Raw genomic sequence first — 21179 nt, forward strand, 5'->3', positions numbered from 1 at the left:
AATTCTCCAATATACAAAGAGTTCTTAAAAATCAGTAAGAAAAGAGACAATCAAATTAAAATATGGGCAAACACATAAATGTATATTCACAGAACAAGAAAAATAAATGGCTGATAAATACATGAAAAGATGCATAGCCCTGCTAAAAATTAAAGAAATCCAAGTTAAAACAATTACAAGGCCTTTTTCCCTCCCAGTCGGATTGACAAATATTAAAATGACTAGTTATAATCATTGCTAGTACGAGACGGAGGGCACATGCACTCTCACACCCTCACATTAAGGGTATTAAATTGCTCTGCCTTTGCCAATAGCTGCTACTGCAGGCTGTCCTTTGGCGCTCCCTACAGAAGCATGTGCCAGGTAGCCACAGCCACTGAAGTCCCTGCCACAATGAGACTGGGCTCTGCCCAGCGGGCCACTGGCACACATGAAGAAGCAGGGGCTTGCAGGCACTTGTCGCCCCGGGGGCCCCTTCCTGAGACCCAGGCAGTGTCAAGCGGTGCAGTGTGCAGAAACCTGTGGCAAGGCCCTGTGGTGGAGCCTCCCAGCCGGCGTGTCCCCAGCACGGCTGCCAGAGGGCGCCAGCCACTCAAGTGACCCCCAGCTCCCTGGAGTTCTTCATCAGGCTTCCAGAGGACAGCAGCCCCAGGGTCCCAGCTGCCACCACGTGGAGCAAAGAACCACCTCACCCACCCAGGACTGTCTGAGAAACAGACACCGTAAGAGGCAGACAAGCGGGGCCCAGGCTACGAGGGCCCCGAATCTCAGAATGGGCTCTTTTATCCACTGTCCCTCCTCTCTGGGGGGCAACAAGGACAAAGAGCAGGGTTCCCACTGATACTGGTAGTTAAATAAATTAAAGACAAAAAAATCGGAGTGCCGCCAAGTTCACTGAGAACAAGGTGGACTGAGGAGTGGGAAACTTGACTGGACCAGGGGTCGGAGGCAAAACATTCTGTCTCCTGAGGGCTTCTGTTGACTGCTCTCATTTGGTACTGAGCGTACAGTATTACAGGGCGGCGGGGAGCTGAGGGCACAGGCACCGTGAGAAGGAACCGCCCTCTGCGCAGCTGTCACTCACAGGGCCGATGGAAACGAGTGACACGGCGACCCCGAGCCTGGCGGGGGAACCCTCCCTCCCGGGGAACCCTCCCTGCCATCGCCCACCGCGGCCTCTGCAGGAGCACATTCCTAGGCACGGGCCACCCAGATGAACACAGCTCTTGCTGTCTACGCCGCGCGTGGGCAGGCTACTGGGATGCTTCACGAGAACTTCTGAAGCCAGACTCTAAATACTACTAATTACTCTTCCGTGTTATTACTGTCACGTTTTCAGAGTCTAAAAATGTGATATAACCAACAACAGCCCTAACAAAATGTTCTTTCTAACATCACATACCGCTAAGAAAAATAGCTACCCCCTAACATCCACAAAGCTTTTGGATTTCTGAGTTTATAAATTTATTGCATGTTCTGCAAAATCTTTACTTGGAATAAGCGGCTCTGAAGCTTGAAAGAAAAAAGTAGCCCTGGCCGGTTGGCTCAGCGGTAGAGCGTCAGCCTAGCGTGCGGAGGACCCGGGTTCGATTCCCGGCCAGGGCACACAGGAGAAGCACCCATTTGCTTCTCCACCCCTCCGCCGCGCTTTCCTCTCTGTCTCTCTCTTCCCCTCCCGCAGCCAAGGCTCCATTGGAGCAAAAAAATGGCCCGGGCGCTGGGGATGGCTCTGTGGCCTCTGCCTCAGGCGCTAGAGTGGCTCTGGTCGCAACATGGCGACGCCCAGGATGGGCAGAGCATCGCCCCCTGGTGGGCAGAGCGTCGCCCCTGGTGGGCGTGCCGGGTGGATCCCGGTCGGGCGCATGCGGGAGTCTGTCAGACTGTCTCTCCCTGTTTCTAGCTTCAGAAAAATGAAAAAAAAAAAAAAAAAAAAAAAAAAAAAAAAGAAAAAAGTATAGATTATCTTGCTTTATGTAACAGAGAAGTCTGAAATGCTACAGTACAGGGAATGTATCTACTTTGTGGTTTAACGTCCCTTCTGTTGGTTCCTCCCAAGAGACGGTCAACTCCACAAGGCGGGTCTGGTTTGCTTCCACCCTTCCAGGGCCCTGCCCCAGGCTCAGCCCGTGCTGTGACCAGCGTGTGACGCGTCAGCATTCAGAGGACATTTGTTGTTGTGCCCATCATCCTTCTGTGGTCTTTATGTGCATTAACTCAATACTCATGACACCCTTTAGACAGGTCCTATTATCACCCCATTTCTAGATGAGGAAACCATGGCACAGAGATGCTAAGTACTTTCTCCGAGGAGAGAAGTTCAGTAAATGGGGCGTTGGCACTCAAATGTGTCTTGAATACGTAAGTGACTTGGTTGTGGGACGGCAGACTGGAGAGTGTCCTGCAGGCCAAGCTGGCACAGGGGTCCCCTGCATTTACCTTTCCTCATGCCACCAAAGGGGTCCTTGTTGGGCTCATAGGGCACCCTGCCCATCATGTCGGGCATGCTCAGGCCCTGCTGGTAAGGGGCACTCGGAGTCATGGAGTTCCGTTTCGGGAACGATGAATCACTCGCGTCTGAGAAAGGGTCGTGCACGCTGACTGTACTGCTTCTGAGGGTGAGAAAAAGGAACGTTTAATGACAGGGCAGGAGTTGCTACCTCTAAACACTTAGTCAGAAAGCACGCTAGTCCTGAAATCTGAAGTAAGTGACAGGAAGAAAACTAGCAGTAATCAGCATCTGAAAACTCACAAGGGAACATCGTTTCTCTTCTTTCTCTTCTTTAGAAGTTTGCTCCAGAAAGTTAAGATAGATAAGCCTGAGTCTGTATGGCTCACACAGCTCTTTCAACATACCTCCCACCTTGCATTGGGGTCATCTGTCCATGAGGGGTGGAGGCTGGAGTCGGTGGCTTCAGGTCACCGGGAACCTCGGCCATTGAATTGCTGCCAGTTGACTGTGGGGTCTGAGGACCTTGCAAGGACCCTGAATTAGCTGACAGTATTAAGTGCCAGGAGAAAACGGGGGAGAAAACCAGGTTATCAAAGAGTGGTCATCCTTGCTAGTTATATAAAAAGAAAACAAGATATCACCTTATTAGAAACAGTAACAATACCCACTGCTGGTAACAATGTAGTAAAATTAGCTGTGCTTCCATTTTTTACAGGGGTATAATGAACATATAACATTATTAACAGTTTTAGGTATACAAATGCAATAATTGGATATTTGTATCTATTGCAAAATGATCACCAGAGTAAATCTAGTTAACATCTTTATAGCAGGCGTCCCCAAACTACGGCCCATAGGCCGCATGCGGCCCCCTGAGGCCATTTATCCGGCCCCCCGCTGTACTTCCGGAAGGGGCACCTCTTTCATTGGTGGTCAGTGAGAGGAGCACTGTATGTGATGGCCCTCCAACGGTCTGAGGGACAGTGAACTGGCCCTGTATAAAAAGTTTGGGGACCCCTGCTTTATAGTTACAAATTTTGTTCTTGTGGTGGGAAATACTCTCACACATTGTTTGTACTGAAAACCTGCATCGCATTTTAGTCAACTATTTGGAAACATACTTCATTTGTTATCCATAAAACATAGTTATGCTTTTTAACTGGGTAATGACTTTCTTGGATATTTATCTAAGAAAGTAACCTAATATAAAGAAGGCTTTAGCTTGGCCTGTTGTGGCGCAGTGGATAGAGTGTCAGTCTAGAACGCTGACATTGCTGGTTCAAAACCCCAGGCTTGCCCATTCAAGGCACACACAACAAGCAATCAATGAACAACTAGTGTGTTGCAACTATGAGTTGATACTTCTTGTTCTTCCCCATACTTCTCTATAAAACCAATAAATCAAATCTTTAAAAAAAAGACTTTAAGTAGAAAAATGTTTATGTCAGTGTTGTTTATAATGTAAATAATTTAAATGTCTGATAATAAAGAAATATTAGATGAAAAATTTGGATATCAATTTGATGGACTACTGTGCTATTTTAGAAAAAAATTAGGAAAATTAGTTGTGGCCTAAGGCAATAAAAACGTTGACATTGAAAAGCAGTGACACAAAATAACAAGGGGCCTTAGGTCACATTTCAATACTATCTTAATGTTTAGATGTGTCTGTGCTCTGTCAGGAGTGGTGACTTTTGGAACTATGAAATCAGAGTTGTTACTACCAAACATAACACTGGTTTGGAGTTCTTTCATCTCATTATCAGAGTTCTGTGATTTAGCTTTAACTATAACTACATTATAATAACAGAGAACAAAACTGGGCAGATCTTTCCAAAATTTATGTGCGATTCTTGAAAAAAAAAAAATTAACCTCACTTTATAGAAAGAAAGGTATTTTAAGGGATCCTGCTTTATCAATAATCACAGTCCTTAGCATGTCACGTGTTCAGTAGATATTGGTTTCATTTACTTATTACTTACTGAATAAATAATGGGCTTACTATATTGTAAGCTGATTTCTATGCCTGGGTTCCACCAATGAACCGAACTGACGAGAAAAGACAACAATTCCTGACCACACACAGTTTACAATAAACACCTCCAGAACCGTAACAAATGGCAGGTTACCGGCCGCTTGTAAATAATCATACTGCTCATGTTATCGACGGCGTTCCTTTCCCAGGCGGTCCCCAAGGCTCACGACAGGGACCACCTCCACGTTTTGCTCTAGAGGACACCGAGTTAAACTGACCACTGGAGATCAGAGAGTGCGCTCTGACGGAGGCAGACATGGCCACGTGCTACCACTCCCACTTGGGCGGCCCAGGACCAGATCTCGGCCCTCTCCCGCGAGATCGGCTCTGCCCAGGCCGGGTCAGCACTGAGCACTGATGACGGGCCGGCAGGGCTGTGTGTTCTGCCCTGTATTTCCCCAGGGTGCCCACGACGAGCGAGGCTCAGGGATGTTCTCAGAGATGCCAGGAAGACTCATTTAATCTTAGTCTCTTTTTAGATGTAGCTATCTTAAAGACAAACAAACAAACTTACTAACTCATGCTTACAAACCAGATTTTGGTGAAACCCTAGAGATGCATATTTAAAGATGTGATCAGAGAAAAAGGTAGAGTCTTATAAACATGTGAGGGTAATGCAACAGAAAGGCCCGCCCCCAGAGCTGGCGTCGAACACCAGGGCCCGACAGCACGGCAGCCTGCCTGCGTCCTTGGAAACACAGCCCACGAGGCTGGGATTTCAGAATGACCCCTATTTACAAGTATTCCCATTTACAGCTCATAAAAAATAAAAATAAAAAAGGAAAAACTCTTCCCTCTGGCCAGACTTTCTTCCTCCCAGCCGCTTGAAGCCCGTTAGCTGCGGAGGCTGGCACACTCCCTAGGATGTCCCCACTACCTTGTGCCAGAAACTACAAACATATACTCGAGAGTAAACAATGGAAAGGTTATGGAAGGTTAAGTGCATTCACACTCTGCAGACTGCACGGCCAGACTCTGGCTGGGAAGATAATTCACAGCCGGACCGGACCGTGCCCTACTTCTGCCTGGGGGTGCGGAAGCAGGGAGGGAGACGCAGAGGAGCTGATCAGTCCCCGGGCTGCGGGGACCAGAGGTCACCCAGAGGGCACCTTTGTTTATAACCAGAGCCTCTTTCTCATTTATCTTCCACTGAGGATTCCCTAGCTGGATCCATGACAGGTTTTATGACATCACCTGTCAGCTAATAATAGAAACGCAGTCAGCCACCTGCCAGCAGAGATGGATGGGTGTTTGGTTACAGACTCAGGACTGAATGTGGCGCTGCGTGCCCACCCTCGTGCCCACCCTCGCAGGCTCCTCCCAGGCAGGACCCTGCCCGCAACCCCATCGCCTATGGGCTGCCCAGGCCGGCTGGGTCAGGAACTCCTGGGGCTGTTCATTACATGTCCTCAACTTCTAAAGTTTTACTATAACGAGATCCCCACTGACACCTGAGAGATGCAGCCAGCCGGGGCCCTGGCCCGGCCCAAGTGTCATTCGGGGTCTTTCTCGGCTGACTGGCTCTGGTGGCTCGAGACTGGAGCAGCCTGACCTCCGAGAAGTCACGGGGAGGGTCCCACGGCCCCGAAGGGCGGAGCGCTCACACCTGCCCGGCTGCCAGACCCGGACCCCAGGTCCATATCAGCCCCATCAAACCAAAAATGGAGCCCAGACGGGTGACTCATGATGCTCTGAGAACACAGCCAAATGAGCTAGGACTCAAGTTGGTTTAGTGTCCATGGAAAAGAATCTTTAAGTTTAGTTTGCCTGCAGATGCCGGATGTATAAGGAATAAACTACAATAATGTGTGCCCATGGAAGAAACTGACTTCAAAGAACACACATTTTAGCTGAAAATTAGGTTTAAAAACTGTGGCAGTCTGAAACCCTTTTTTTTCCTTTTTTAATAAAAAGGTCTCAAAGACACGCTCCTTAGTGACATTCCTGGGACCAGAGAGGACACTGACCCGTGCGGGCTGGGAAGCACCTGCTGAGGACTGTGGAGAGTCACTGCCACAGCGACCCGCCGTCCGTCTGTGCGAGCAGCGTGTCCTGGCAGCGCACTGCGCCTGTGCCGAGGGGACACGGCCCGTGTGCTGAAGGGACAGCCCCTGCGCACGGCACCGCCCCCCACCCGGGCTGGGAAGCGCCTGCTGCGGACTGTGGAGAGTCACTGCCACAGCGACCCGCCGTCCGTCTGTGCGAGCAGCGTGTCCTGGCAGCGCACTGCGCCTGCGCCGAGGGGACACGGCCCGTGTGCTGAAGGGACAGCCCCTGCGCACGGCACCGCCCCCCACCCGGGCCGGGAAGCTTCCCTCGCTGCGGCGGCCTCACAGGACTCAGCCCCGCAGGGGCCGCGGGAAGAGCAGGTCATCAGAACCGGCACACCTGGCTCTTCCGCGCAGTTAGAACGATCACACTACCATCGGAACGGCAGTTCAGAAGGGAGCGGTCAGGAGTGCGCTGCGGAGAGCACAGGCCTCCCCTCTCCGGGCTGCGCAGCGGAGCCCACGGGGGACGCCTCTCCACACGGTGCGGACTGTTCACTGACACGTGGTCTTCCCCGGCGAATAAAACACACCTCAGCTCTTGGCAGACAGTGCCACTTTGGTCCCTACATCCCACTGGGTTTTTTATTTTGGAAAAATAGTTTCAGAGCTGTTCATAGGGAGTTTGTTTTACTCTGTGAATATAATGTGAGATTTTTAAAATTAGATTTCACAGGTTTTCAGGGACACTGTGACGGGAAAGCCTTCGGACCTTTAAGGGTGGGTCAGAGAGGAGGGTTTCCACTTATACTCAGAAGTGACAGATCCAAATCTAGGTGTATCTGCCACAGTATTTTCGGAAGGTCCCTTGATTGGTGACCTGAGGTGTGAGCACTGCCATCAGAGAGCAGCTAAATTAAATCATAAACAACTTCTCTCTTTGATTCATAATACTGTCTTCTGTATGTCGACCTTGTACCCATCACAAAGGCGTCTCCCCTCCAGGCAGATGAGTGTCCTGGGTGCGGGCCAGGCTCTGCGGCCAGAAGGCCGGGAGCAGAGCCCTCCTCTCCCGCTCACCAGGGCACCGCCTTGGGGTCAGTTATTCGGATTTTATGTGCCTGGTTTCCCTATGGACTCTACAACAGCATCTGTCTCCAGGACTGATGTGAAGACTGAATGGGAAAGTGTGGAGAAGGCCTGGCACACGTGGGTGCTCAGGAGCACTGGTGACTGGCTGCACGGTTTCACCCAGAGCAGGTGGCGGGGACGGGAGACGGCGGGGACAGTCAGCCCTCTGCGTGTGTGCGTGCGGGACGGATGGGCAGGAACGGCTATTCCTGGGCTCAGAAGTACTGGAATCGGACCAGAGCTCGAACTGAACTTGAGAGGGGTCGCCACCCAGGGCAAGGACGATGCAAATTTCTTATCTCTAATATTGTTATCAAAAAATAATGATGTAGTCATTTCAGATTTGAAGTAACTGGCAGGTAATGCAGGGTGGCCATAGCTGAGCGGAGGGACAGGAGGCAGGCGGGCTCAGCCGGGTTAGCGTGGCGGAGTCCGGGAGCCCTGCCGTGAGCCACAGCTGAGCGGAGGGACCGGAGGCAGGCGGGCTCAGCCGGGTTAGCGTGGCCGAGTCCGGGAGACCTGCCGTGAGCCACAGCTGAGCGGAGGGACAGGAGGCAGGCGGGCTCAGCCGGGTTAGCGTGGCCGAGTCCGGGAGACCTGCCGTGAGCCACAGCTGAGCGGAGGGACAGGAGGCAGGCGGGCTCAGCCGGGTTAGCGTGGCCGAGTCCGGGAGACCTGCCGTGAGCCACAGCTGAGCGGAGGGACCGGAGGCAGGTGGGCTCAGCCGGGTTAGCGTGGCCGAGTCCGGGAGACCTGCCGTGAGCCACAGCTGAGCGGAGGGACAGGAGGCAGGCGGGCTCAGCCGGGTTAGCGTGGCCGAGTCCGGGAGCCCTGCCGTGACTCCTAGTGCTCCTGACCTTTTGGTCAAAGCTACCTGGACGGCCCTGTCTGTACCACAACAGCCTGCTGAATTCCTTAAGTCAGCTTGCTGGGCAGAGACATCAAAAACGAAGTCCTGATTCGTTTCGTTAACACGCAAGTCTGGTGTCCCTGACAGATGCCGAGCAGGCAGGAGTCGCCTGTCCAAAGGCAGAGTGCCCTCCCCAGGGGGCGAGTGCCCAGCACCAAGTCCTGGCGGAGTCACTGGGACAGTTAGTGACTATTCTGAAACACCTGTCCACAAAATAGAGCTGGATTTCTCAGAGTTCCAGAGTCTAATGACCAGAAAGGACAACGGGCCCAATTTCAGCCTCTCTTCCCTGAACACTGCCGACAGGGGCGCCCTCAACAGCCCACACAGACGGCCCTTCCTCTGCCTGCGACTGCCTGTCCCCCGTTCCTCGGCGGTGGCTGCAATGCTCCCACTTACCAGGAGATGGCGGCTGGAGTTTGGGCTGCTTCTTGGTCTCCCCGGTGCTGAAGACTTCCGGCGGGGGCTCCTCCCCGCGCTCGATCTTGCACTCAAAGGCGAACAGGTACTGGATATACTGCTTTTTCAGGGAACTCGCTGCGCTGCTGGAAGTGCCAACGTTCAGGTTGGTGGCCAGCTCACGCCACTTCTTGTTTTTATTAACCTAGCAAAAAAAAAAAAAAAAAAAAAAAAAAAAAAGTGGCTGGATCATTGGTTTGCAGCAAAGTGGTTTGTTTAAAGCTAGGAGACAGAAAAAGCACTTAATGTCTTGGTTTACTTTTTTTTTCATTTGCCTCTTTTAACTAATGCTCATTACTCCCACTCAGTAGTGCAAAGACAGCACTCACAGTTACAAAGCCACCAGGGAGCCTGCTGGGAGCTGCAGAGAAAGCACAGCTCGAGGAGATCGTTCTGCCAGGTGCCCCTTCCGCGGCCCGCGCTTCCTGGGCCCTGCTGGCGCTCGCCCGGCCCGCGGCTGCTCCGAGCACACGCACCCTCGCTCCCTCTCGGCCCCTCCCACGTCTAACTAAAATGAAAAAGGCGTCTAAGAAATAATTTACAAAGCAGTGACAGAACTCTTTTGCAAGTTAAGTGTTTCAGCCTTGATATGAAAAACAGTGTTTCCTTCCAACAGCCACAAGCTCCCAGGACGGGCCTGTGGTCCCGGGTAGAGGCGAACAGGCCCCTGACCCGGGGACCCCGACTTCTGTGCCCAGTACAGGCGTGGCACTGGGCTGGGCTCTGGACTCCACCAGGCGGCCCACAGGGCAGCAGCCGGGGCTCAGGGAGGGGCAGGAGCACGTGGGCGCGTGGGCCAGGGCTCCACTTACACTGAGGCTGAGAGAGTAGGGCTGCAAAAACGGAAGAGGCAGAAACTCCTGCAGAGTTCCGTAAGGACCTGAGGCATTATTGCAGCTTCTGATTCCCACTGGGGCACAGAGTTATGGAAGGTTACACACATGAATGAAACATAAAGATCTGCAAACACGTGGGGATTATTCTGCCCACACGTGCGTCCTGTATGCAATAGCATGGGTAAAGGTGAAGGGGACAAGCGGTTTTCAATGAAATGTTAAATTTTTGGATTCAAACTCTCCCACAGAGCTCTTTTTGTACACTGACTTAGTGCTGATGGTGCATGAGAAACCGCACAGCGCACACGCAAGAGCTTAATGCCACTCTTGGCCCTCCATGCCGACCGGCAGCGAGTGGGCCTGCGGGCCGCCGGCAGACTCAGAGCGGGGCCTGGGACGCCCTGACAAGTGAGGCACTGCGCCGAGCTGTGTGGCTGCAGCAGCCGCTCCACGCACAGCCACGGTCCCAGGGAGAGGAGACACCAAGGTGAAGTGTGAGTGACCAATGCAACAGCGCAGCGCCCGCCCCTGATCACAGCTGCACTCAGGCAACTCTCATTAGCTCAGCTAGTGGGGTCTCGGTAGTGCACACAGTTCAGAGTATGGTGCCCAAACTGTACACTCTCTCACAGTGGCCTGTTTCATGGGGATTCTAGAAATCCATGTGAGGAGTCTAGGTGCAAGGGGAGAGGCCAGGGTTCTAGATGCAGAGGGGAGAGGTCAGGGATCTAGGCGCAGAGGGGAGAGGTAAGGGGTCTAGGTGCAGAGGGGAGAGGCCAGGGGTCTAGCTGCAGAGGGGAGAGGTCAGGGATCTAGGCGCAGAGGGGAGAGGTAAGGGGTCTAGGTGCAGAGGGGAGAGGCCAGGGTTCTAGATGCAGAGGGGAGAGGTCAGGGATCTAGGCGCAGAGGGGAGAGGTCAGGGATGTAGGCGCAGAGGGGAGAGGCCAGGGGTCTAGGCGCAGAGGGGAGAGGCCAGGGGTCTAGGCGCAGAGGGGAGAGGCCAGGGATCTAGGCGCAGAGGGGAGAGGTCATGGATCTAGGCGCAGAGGGGAGAGGCCAGGGGTCTAGCTGCAGAGGGGAGAGGTCATGGATCTAGGCGCAGAGGGGAGAGGTAAGGGGTCTAGGTGCAGAGGGGAGAGGCCAGGGGTCTAGCTGCAGAGGGGAGAGGTCAGGGATCTAGGCGCAGAGGGGAGAGGTAAGGGGTCTAGGTGCAGAGGGGAGAGGCCAGGGTTCTAGATGCAGAGGGGAGAGGTCAGGGATCTAGGCGCAGAGGGGAGAGGTCAGGGATGTAGGCGCAGAGGGGAGAGGCCAGGGGTCTAGGCGCAGAGGGGAGAGGCCAGGGGTCTAGGCGCAGAGGGGAGAGGCCAGGGATCTAGGCGCAGAGGGGAGAGGTCATGGATCTAGGCGCAGAGGGGAGAGGCCAGGGGTCTAGCTGCAGAGGGGAGAGGTCATGGATCTAGGCGCAGAGGGGAGAGGTCAGGGGTCTAGGCGCAGAGGGGAGAGGTCATGGATCTAGGCGCAGAGGGGAGAGGTCAGGGGTCTAGGCGCAGAGGGGAGAGGTCAGGCGCAGAGGGGGAGAGGCCAGGGTTCTAGGCGCGGAGGGGAGAGGTCAGGGTTCTAGGCGCGGAGGGGAGAGGTCAGGGTTCTAGGCGCGGAGGGGAGAGGTCAGGCGCAGAGGGGGAGAGGCCAGGGTTCTAGGCGCAGAGGGGAGAGGTCAGGGGTCTAGGTGCAGAGGGGAGAGGCCAGAGTTCTAGGTGAAGAGGGGGATAGGCCAGGGTTCTAGGCGCGGAGGGGAGAGGCCAGGGGTCTAGGCGCGGAGGGGAGAGGTCAGGGGTCTAGGCGCGGAGGGGACAGGTCAGGGGTCTAGGCGCGGAGGGGAGAGGTCAGGGGTCTAGGCGCGGAGGGGAGAGGTCAGGGGTCTAGGCGCGGAGGGGAGAGGTCAGGGGTCTAGGAGCGGAGGGGAGAGGTCAGGGGTCTAGGTGCGGAGGGGAGAGGTCAGGGGTCTAGGTGCGGAGAGGAGAGGTCAGGGGTCTAGGTGCGGAGAGGAGAGGTCAGGGGTCTAGGCGCGGAGGGGAGAGGTCAGGGGTCTAGGCGCGGAGGGGAGAGGTCAGGGGTCTAGGCGCGGAGGGGAGAGGTCAGGGGTCTAGGCGCGGAGGGGAGAGGTCAGGGGTCTAGGCGCGGAGGGGAAAGGTCAGGGGTCTAGGAGCGGAGGGGAGAGGTCAGGGGTCTAGGTGCGGAGAGGAGAGGTCAGGGGTCTTAGTGCACAGGGAGCATGTACATCTCGATTCTCCCCTGGCTGACCAGCTAAGTGTGTGGCGTATGACTCACCATCTGTGCATGCTGAGCTCTGAACCAAGCTCTCGCTGATTCAGCTCTGGGTCTCAGGTCCCCAGTGTGTGGGACAGGGCACCTCAGGGAGAACAAAGGTCTCCCCTGCACCGCCCCCTACCCTGAGTTGCACAACAGAGACCAGGTGAGACCTGTGCATTAGATGACTCACTCTTGGACAGTTCATGCCCTGTGCCACCTGAATGGGATGCAGGGTCCTTACCATGTATTAGGCCCCTGGGGCCCACAGTGGCTCCCTTCTTTGATCTGATAGGAGCCCAGGAATCGACAGGTTTGAAAAGCTCCCCAGATGATTTGATTGCACAGCTGGGCCCGCGAACCCCTGGGAATGGGGGCAGCAGGCATTTTGGAATCCGAACTGGCCTAACCACCTTCCCTAAGGGTCCCTGGGCCTCAACACCATTGTACTTCATTCTGATAGTTTCCTCACCACTTCTTTGGGGCCGATGAGCCCTGCATTTCATAGGGATTTAGAAAGACAAAGGCAACAGTGAATGTGAGGCCCAGTTCCTGGAAGGCAGCGGGCACCCCAGGGTCAGTTCCTTGGCCTCACTGCAGGGCTCCTACACACCACCCAGACGGCTGCTGAAGGCCGGCTCGGCCTGCTGAGAGGGTGTGACCTCGAGCACACAGCAGTCAGGGCCACCTGCACGGCCTGAAGAACGGCGCCTCCTGAAACGGCGCCACTCCGGTGCCAGCACCGAGCAGTGACTGCGCCAACCCTGGGGCCCAGGGGTCGGGACCGCGGCTTCGTAAATATGACTTAGTTTCCTGATAAACTGCTCCAGACAGAGGGAAACAGCGAATCTGATTTACAGCTGATCCAGACAATGAGTCTGGTCACTTGCAGAACATTCTGGAGTGTTTGCTACGAGAGCTTGGCAGATCCCACAGAGCTACAGCCGCCAGGGGCCCTAAAGAGAAGTGGGGCGCAAGGGCCTCGCTCTTCATGTAGATGAAGACTGGGGTCCACATCAACGACCTGCTGAGGTCACTCTGCGAGCTGGCCGCAGAGCCAGGGTCCCCGTTCCGCAGCTCTCCCCTGCGTGGATCCCACAGAAGTGACTTTCCCACGGGCTTTGCTTTTTCTAGGCGAGAAAACAATTTGAGTCTATATACCCAAAGAAAGTTGCTCCGAGAGCTTATCTGGAGCGTGTCCCCTCGTTCGCTCGTTCCTACCTGGGCCAGACCTCCGATCTCCTTGACGCAGACATACAGTCGGAACAGGTCCAGGGGCTTCTTGCCCACGGCAGGCAGGCTGGTGACGGGGGAGCCCCTCTCCTCCATGAAGGCCAGGTAGCGGTCCACCCACAGCTTCCTCTCGGGCTCGCTCCCCAGCTCGTACACCTTGGTGATCTTCTCCCCGGTGGTGGTGGACGAGCTGGACTTCTAGAGCCCAGGAGGAGCATTTGGAGATGGGGCACGGGTGGGCAGAGGGAAAGGGGAGAAGGTGAGAAAAAAGCAATGAGCTACCAAATACAAAAAGAAGAAATTAAAAAAAAAACTACCGCTATCACACAACAATTAGGAATGAAGGCTACTAGTTCAGGCACAGATTATACATTTCTTAATTAAGAGTTAACTCTGACTCTAAATCAAATCCCCCAACCCCCCCCCCCTTTATATACTTAAAAAACAAAAACCTTTTACTTTATTGATATAAGCGTTGAATCCCAGAAGGCAAATTCCAACGACACTTCACGTCACTTTTAAAAATAAAAGAGTGCTGGCTCACAGAAAGAGCAGTGAATTTAAATTCAGGTAATGTAATAGAGCCCCCCAAAACGATCTGGACTCTGCTTTTCCTTGTCAAAATAAGAATGGCTAAGGTGTGCCTTCATTAAAACTAAGTCATGTGGAGGAGCAGCAAACACATGAGACGTGCTGAAAATAAAAGGTGGGTCACCGCTCACAGGAGCAGTGCGGCCCCGCGCTCATCTGAGAGCGTCACAACTTCGTGGCCAGCGGATACGCTGGCCCTGCCTCATGGTGGCCGGCTCTCCCTGCTTACGGTGTCTTGGACTTCTCTGCCACGGTGAAGGGTTGTTAGAGAATTATTTTAATAGTTTCTTGGGAAACCATATTTTAATTATGAACATGTGCTATTTCATACTCCCAACATATCTGCAGATATGTATTTACTCTTATACACATGTGCTTATAGGCCCATGTGGTTTATGCCAGTGGTCCCCAACCTTTTTTGGGTCATGGACCAGTTTAATGTCAGAAAATATTTTCACGGACTAGCCTTTAGGGTGGGACGGATAAATGTATCACGTGACCAAGACAAGCGTCAAGAGTGAGTCTTAGAGCAAGGGTCCCCAAACTTTTTACACAGGAGGCCAGTTCACTGTCCCTCAGACCGTTGGAGGGCTGGACTATAAAAAAAAAAACTATGAACAAATCCCTATGCACACTGCACATATCTTATTTTAAAGTAAAAAACAAAACGGGAACAAATACAATATTTAAAATAAAGAACAAGTAAATTTAAATTAACAAATTGACCAGTATTTCAATGGGAACTATGCTCCTCTCACTGACCACCAATGAAAGAGGTGCCCCTTCCGGAAGTGCTGCGAGGGCCGGATAAATGGCCTCAGGGGGCCGCATGTGGCCCGCGGGCTGTAGTTTGGGGACCCGTCTTAGACGGATGTAACAGAGGGAATCTGGTCATTTTTTAAAAACAAAACATTGTTCAGACTTAAATATTATATAAATAAAATGGAAATAATGTAAGTTATTTATTCTTTCTCTGCAGACTGGTACCAAATGACCCATGGACCGGTACTGGTCTGCGGCCCGGGGGTTGGGGACCACTGGTTTATGCAATGCTCTAATTCTTGGTCCCTTATTTTTCTAACTAGACTTGATACTAACAGGTCAAAGTTGCTGTTGTGGCAGGCATACCATCTGAATTATGTAACTGGGGAAGGGAACACTTTCAGTCCTAAATGTTCTAAGTCTCTGTATTTGTAACAGTATTACAAATCTATTACGCGGATTATAGTACTTGTAACATTTGCGACTCTGGGGTTATTGTACTCAATCACTTCTAAATTCCCTATAAGGATTTCTAGGTTATCATTTGCGACATAGAGCCATTATTTAGATGGAGTTTTCCTTAACTCTTCTGCATGAAATTTAGCTTAACATGATTTTAAACATATTGCTGAAATCTGGGGGATTAAACAACACGATGGCCACTGAGGTTTTTGGCGAGATGATCCCCGCTAAAGGTGGGGCCTGAGCGAGGACGCCCGAGAGCAGCGCCAATGGCGTGTGGCAGCTTCCTGAGGGGCAGCCCTTCTCCCAGCAAGGGTCGCTGAAACGTTCAGCCTTCAGCTTTAGAAGTATTGAGGCATAAAATCTTGACATCGAATATATAGAAAGGGGTGAAACAGTTGATGTAAATAAAAAAACGTGGCGTGGCAGGAAAAGAGACAGTGCGGAAACTGAACTGCAAGTCACTTAAAAACTACTTCAGATGAAACTGAAAAATATACGCACACGTCCCTATTATGTCTTCACGCCCTGAGAACGTACCGGGCCATAGAACATGCTGTATAGACAACTGTAAATTTTAAAAATTTATTTTCCTGTTCTTAAAATCAAGAACTATTTGACTAGGGGGAAAAAAACGACCGTGCTAACATTTGACATCACATTGTCATACTGATCACATTTCAGGCTCTTTGCCATCATTAATGGGGTAAGTAGTCATTATCAGGAAGTTTCTTTCCTTTTCGGGAGGTACTCTAAAGAAATGGATCCAATGTTTTAAAATAAGTGAAAATTTGAAATAAAGGACACGAGGAAAAAAGCATTCTCAACTAAAATCAATTAAAAAAAAAATCCTGCCTCCCCCTTGCATTCCATTTGTGAAAAACTGAAAAAGTTTAACATTTGATTTCAGGATAAGAGAAATAAGAGCTATCATTTCAATGTAAAATTACTCTGAGGAGGCCGACCAACATCCTGAACCTAAGATTCACCTGCCACCGCGGGCCTGGTCCTCTCTGACCCCAAACTGCGCAGCTTGGCTCCTGGAGGACTTGCTCTTCCTCGGGAGCAGCGGGCTCTCCGAGCCCAAGACCGGCCCAGAACTGGCTTCACTGTACATATTTTAACTTTCCTCACCTTTCTTTGCTAAACAAACTTATGTTTAACATCTGCATAACTCAGTTTGTTCTCTTAAAATTAGAAAAACTTGATGAAGGTTATGGTTCTTAATAGAATCAGTTTATTTTTTCATAGTTTTCAGGGCTTCAGAAAAGCATTTTCTCGGCGTCACGCTGCCGGGAAAGGCATGTGAATGAAGAAGCGCAGGGCTCAGTCGTGTGTGAGGCCCGGGGCCCGCCCCCCGCCTGCTCGCTCAGCTCGGCCTCGCTGTGGGCTTTGTCCTCCCTGGGCGGCACCTGGTTACATGGTGCAGACACGGCCACAGTGTGCGTGGAATGATCTGTCTACCCTCCACTCCCCTGACTCGACCTGAGGACCCAGCAGGCAGGGTTCCTGCTGACGAGAGATGGCCAGCAGCGAGTGTGCACTGAAGGTGCTCTGCATTACTGGTTCTACGGAAGAACCCTCCCATGGACGAACAGGTCTGGTAAGTCTGGCACCATCCAAGTCAGAGTTAACGGCTGACTAAAACACCCTATCAGAAGCACTTCTGTGAGCAGGGTGCTAAGTGAAGACGCAGGCCATCAAGCGAGACCGAAAGCTGAGACGGAACGTGCCCAGAGCCAACACTGAGCAGCTCTGCTCCCAGCCGCACGGGCTGCTTCCCAGCTGACCACCAAGGTGATTATTACTCGGGTGTCCAGACAGAGAAAGAGGCCATGAAGAGAAGCGAAGGCCGTAGGAAATACGGAGTACATGCTTTATCACTGATCAGGCTCAACACAGACCCACAGACCTCTTGTGTCCAGACATCAGCTAGGATGTGGCTTTGGATCAACGTCATTGTCCACTCTGCCCACTGACAGAGGCTACACTAACAAGCTCTGCAGAAGGACGGGCTGACTCCCCCATCTCATCTTGATTCAGTGTTGTAAAAACTGTATCTTATTGCATGGAACTGCTGTGGAGGCAAGAAAGAGGAGTGGAGATTGCTGAGAAATTACAGTGAGACATTATTATAGTGCCACAAATGTTTTCCTTGCATATAAATTTAATTAAGTCTATAAGTACATTTTTCCTCGAGTCTTTTAGGCAGATTTACATTTCAGCAGTCTTTACCATATGCCTGGTAAGATGTGTATGTGCAAATGTTTATTTTTATTTTAGAATGTTTTGCAACAACACAGTGTTGGGTCCATAGAACACTGTCAATGCACAGAACATCTTTACGATACAGACCATGTCGGGCCTGTCATTAGACAGGCTTTATTAAGGACACTGGTCAGGGCAACTCTAAGTACAAACAGAGTGCATCCCAGACAGAGCAGGTAGATACTCCTAGGCTGTGCATATCTGTAGTGATCTGATAACAGAGATAATCTGAGGTCCTTCAATACAATCTGCTTGGTCCTTTCTTGAATCAGCATCTCATTCAAGAGAATGGCTGTTTTTTCACTGAGAGCATCATCATCTAACGCCTCCCACCACGTCAAATTGTAGTGTCTGTTTCTGGTCCCTGCCTACCACTGGAGCCAGAAGTTTGTATGCAAGTTCTTAACATGGTTATGGTACAGGAAGAGATAATAGGTGTAGAAATATTTGTGAAAAAGAGAAAAGTCATATGCAATGTTAAATATAATTGTGTTATAATTGGAAAATGAAGTTAATAAGTTTGCGGTTTTTTTCCTATTTAAGTAGAAAGTGGGTGTATTCAACTAGGAAGTGAAAATACAATTAATATCTCAATCATTCTTTATAATTCAGGAATCAGCAAGGTGGAACTTTTAAACATATAGTCTATCAGAAGTCTTTGTTTTTAATAAGTTGGTTATAATTCTTTTAAGGTTTTAAAGATTTTCAACCTCTAAAAATTTTTCCCTCTGAGCCAACATACGAATGTTTTTGGAAAGTTATTTGAGTTGTACCTGCTAACTTGAGAGTATTAGTGATCCAAAAATGCTTGTCTTATGATGAAGACAAGACAAAAAACCAGGGTAGAATCATGAAAAACCCCCCACAACGTTGGCTGCCTTCTGGGATGCAAAGCAAATAACACAAAGACATCGAAATTAAGGAGCCGTGCTCTCCCATCCCATTAGTTCTGTTGAGCCCACCCTAGGAGCACTTTGCATTTCACCATCATTGTTGCAAAAGCGAAACCTGTCTACGAGAAGGTTAACAGCGAATAGCTACCCTTTCTTCCCCTGGAAAGGAAAATGCTGGTTAGGCTAGAGCTCCCTATGAATTTTACAAACATTTACTGGAAACACCAACTCTTCAAACCTTCCGCTCTATCTGCTTAAACCAGTGAACGGCTAATTAATAGCAGCCTCCTTCTGAGTTTTGACTAGATTGCCAGACTTCTCAGAGTCCTCTCCAATTTGCTTTTCCAGAGCTGAGCTCTCCAATACACTGTCTTACAAAAATTAGCGTGTTAATTAAGCCTTCTTGGCAAGTAATTGCATGTTAAGGTTCTTTTCTTTTCTTAAAAGATCTTTTGACTCCCTATATGAATGTAAAATAAAGGTTACTACAGTGCCATCCTTTTTTTTTTAATGGCACAGAATTAATTTCTTTAGTAGAAAAATACAGACTCTATGGGCAAAAGAACATCAAGTCTAAAAAATTTCCCTTATACACACATTATCATTTTTGTTTTTCATATATCATATGGAAATCAACACTTAATTTCAAGATTATCAGCAGACTTGTGCAGGATATAGTTTTTCATCTTCACTGATTCTAATGTAGGCACACATCATTAATCTAAAAGCAGCATTCCAAATAGTCACATGCACGGATATTTCCACAACTTTTCTGATAATTTCTGACAAGTGGATTGAGACAAAGGAAGGCTGATCCTACTACACCACGCCCAGAGTGTACTTATTTCTATTTTCAGGTAGGCAGTTTTATAATAAGATGTTGCAGATATAACAGCCCATGAAAGACTGAGACCAAAGGCCACACTTGTCATTTACTCCATGGCTGCTTACTGGTTCCCACGTAACTGGAGAAGTAACCTGTTTTACATTGGTTAAGTGCACAGCGGATTGAGACGTTTAAACAAAGTCACTGTGTGAGGGGTCTGGACCCAGGAACACAATCGCGTGCTTGTGCAGAGGCGCTCTTTACAAATCTCCGTTTCACTAGCAAATCAACTTCCCCGGTACACATCAACTTTATTCATTTTGTTACTAACGTAATAATAAAGACATCCCTTTCATGGATAACGTATCGAAGAGAAAGACTTATACAACAAATAAATAAGCAAGCATTCAAGTAAAATTAGTTAATTATCAAAAATCCCCGAAAAAACCCCACAAAAAAACAAAAAAACCCAGCGCCACTTACAGGGCTTGATGGAGTCTTTGGCCAGCCTGGGCTGCTAATGCTATCGCTTTCATCTCCATGAAATGAGGAGATGCTAGCAGAGCTGGGGGACATGGGGGAAGGGACTGGCAGGTTGCCGGGGGTTGGGGGCTGAGAAATACCCTGAGAGCTGTAGCTATCCTGTGGTAGAGGAATAAAAAAAAAAAAAAGACAAAGGTAGGGCAAACTTTATTTAAAATAACAAAATGTACATCCAGTTTAACAGACTAATTTTTTTATACATAAAGACATGTACAGACAGACACACAAAACACACACACACATAAAGAGGTATTAAAACAACATTCTTAATTAGTATAATTTGGTAAGTTTGCTGGTTGCTGGATAAGGTCACTAAGCCACCATGCTTACTGCAAGCTTGCATGGAATGCTAAAGCATGGGTTACTCCTTGTGAAAGGAAGAAAGAAAAAAAAAAGCTGTTCACCTTATTTATCAAATAAGGCAGGAAAGCAAAATATTAAGTATGTTGTTGTTGCGGAGGCGGCCCAAACAGGAAGCTATAAACCGAAGGCAGAGAGAACGGCTGCAAGAATCCAAACCAGGCAAGACCCTTCCTTCTCCCCACCCCCAAAGCACTTCTCTTAGGTGGGTCCTGGCCCTCCACCCCTCTCCCATGACCGTGAGTTAATGCCGTCAGAACTAGTAACTTTCAGATCCACAGCATGGCGCGGTGGGGTGGGGAAAGAAAGGCTACAAACATGTTGAACAAAATGAAGGCATGCAGAGAGAAGAACCCGGACACGGAAAACAAGGCCAGCCAGCCAACACCCGTGACACAAGCACGTGGCAGCTGTAGCAAAGCCAGGCGGACCCCACACCGCGTGCAGAGGAGAAAGGAGATACCTTCGCCTTGCTCTCAGGCTGTGGAGTGCCTTCTTCTTTACTGTCTGCTTTCAGAGGCAGGGGCAATTTGGATTCGCCAGGAGACATCATATCTGCAAGACCCATAGATGCTAATCGAAAACAGGAGAAAGAGTTTAGGATTATACATGTGACTGGCAGGCTGAGCTCCGCTCACGCAAGTGACTGAGTGAGGCCCGGGGCGCCCGGGCTCCCCTTGAAGGAAGAAAAGAGAGAAGAAATCATAATTCAGAGCAACTCATTGCTGACATCTAAACAGCATGACATTCTGGCAATTCTTTATCTTAAAAAAAACAAACAAACAAAAAAAAAAAAACCATTTATTCAAGACCCAAACACTGAAAGTGGCTAACAGCAATATTACGTAATAGAGAGTAATGAGGGCACAGGAGCCCAATCTTTAAACTGCTAATCAGGTTGTTGAAAGCAAATGCTGGTTGTATTTTTTTTTTTTAACCTGGTGACTAGAGGATTTAGTTCTTTCTCAATTTACTAAATTCACAGACTCCATTGTTTGCAAAATCATTTCACATTTTACACTGTTTCATTTAAACATCTTATCGACTGCATGTGGCCTAGTTTATAATAATGCAAGACAATCGTAACAGATGACATCAAAGACAATGATCAAAAAGTAAGTTGTG

At 50.0% G+C, this 21179-nt stretch overlaps 1 protein-coding gene across 4 annotated transcripts in view; it reads right to left on the reverse strand.

Moving 5' to 3' along the window:
* The window catches only part of ARID1B (AT-rich interaction domain 1B), a 429345-nt gene that overhangs the window by 14384 nt on the left and 393782 nt on the right, over positions 1-21179 (reverse strand). For 2 of the 4 annotated variants that reach the window (XM_066372935.1, XM_066372936.1), the window contains 6 exons: positions 20518-20627; positions 19635-19793; positions 13338-13547; positions 8914-9118; positions 2854-2992; positions 2437-2609 (listed from right to left, as the gene is read on the reverse strand). In XM_066372935.1, the coding sequence (XP_066229032.1) occupies positions 2437-2609; positions 2854-2992; positions 8914-9118; positions 13338-13547; positions 19635-19793; positions 20518-20627 (996 nt within the window). The remainder of the gene's footprint in view (positions 1-2436; positions 2610-2853; positions 2993-8913; positions 9119-13337; positions 13548-19634; positions 19794-20517; positions 20628-21179) is intronic. The other 2 variants (XM_066372937.1, XM_066372938.1) reach the window with 1 other exon arrangement.

Source organism: Saccopteryx leptura, chromosome 3, assembly GCF_036850995.1.
Source record: "Saccopteryx leptura isolate mSacLep1 chromosome 3, mSacLep1_pri_phased_curated, whole genome shotgun sequence".
NCBI lineage: Eukaryota > Metazoa > Chordata > Mammalia > Chiroptera > Emballonuridae > Saccopteryx > Saccopteryx leptura.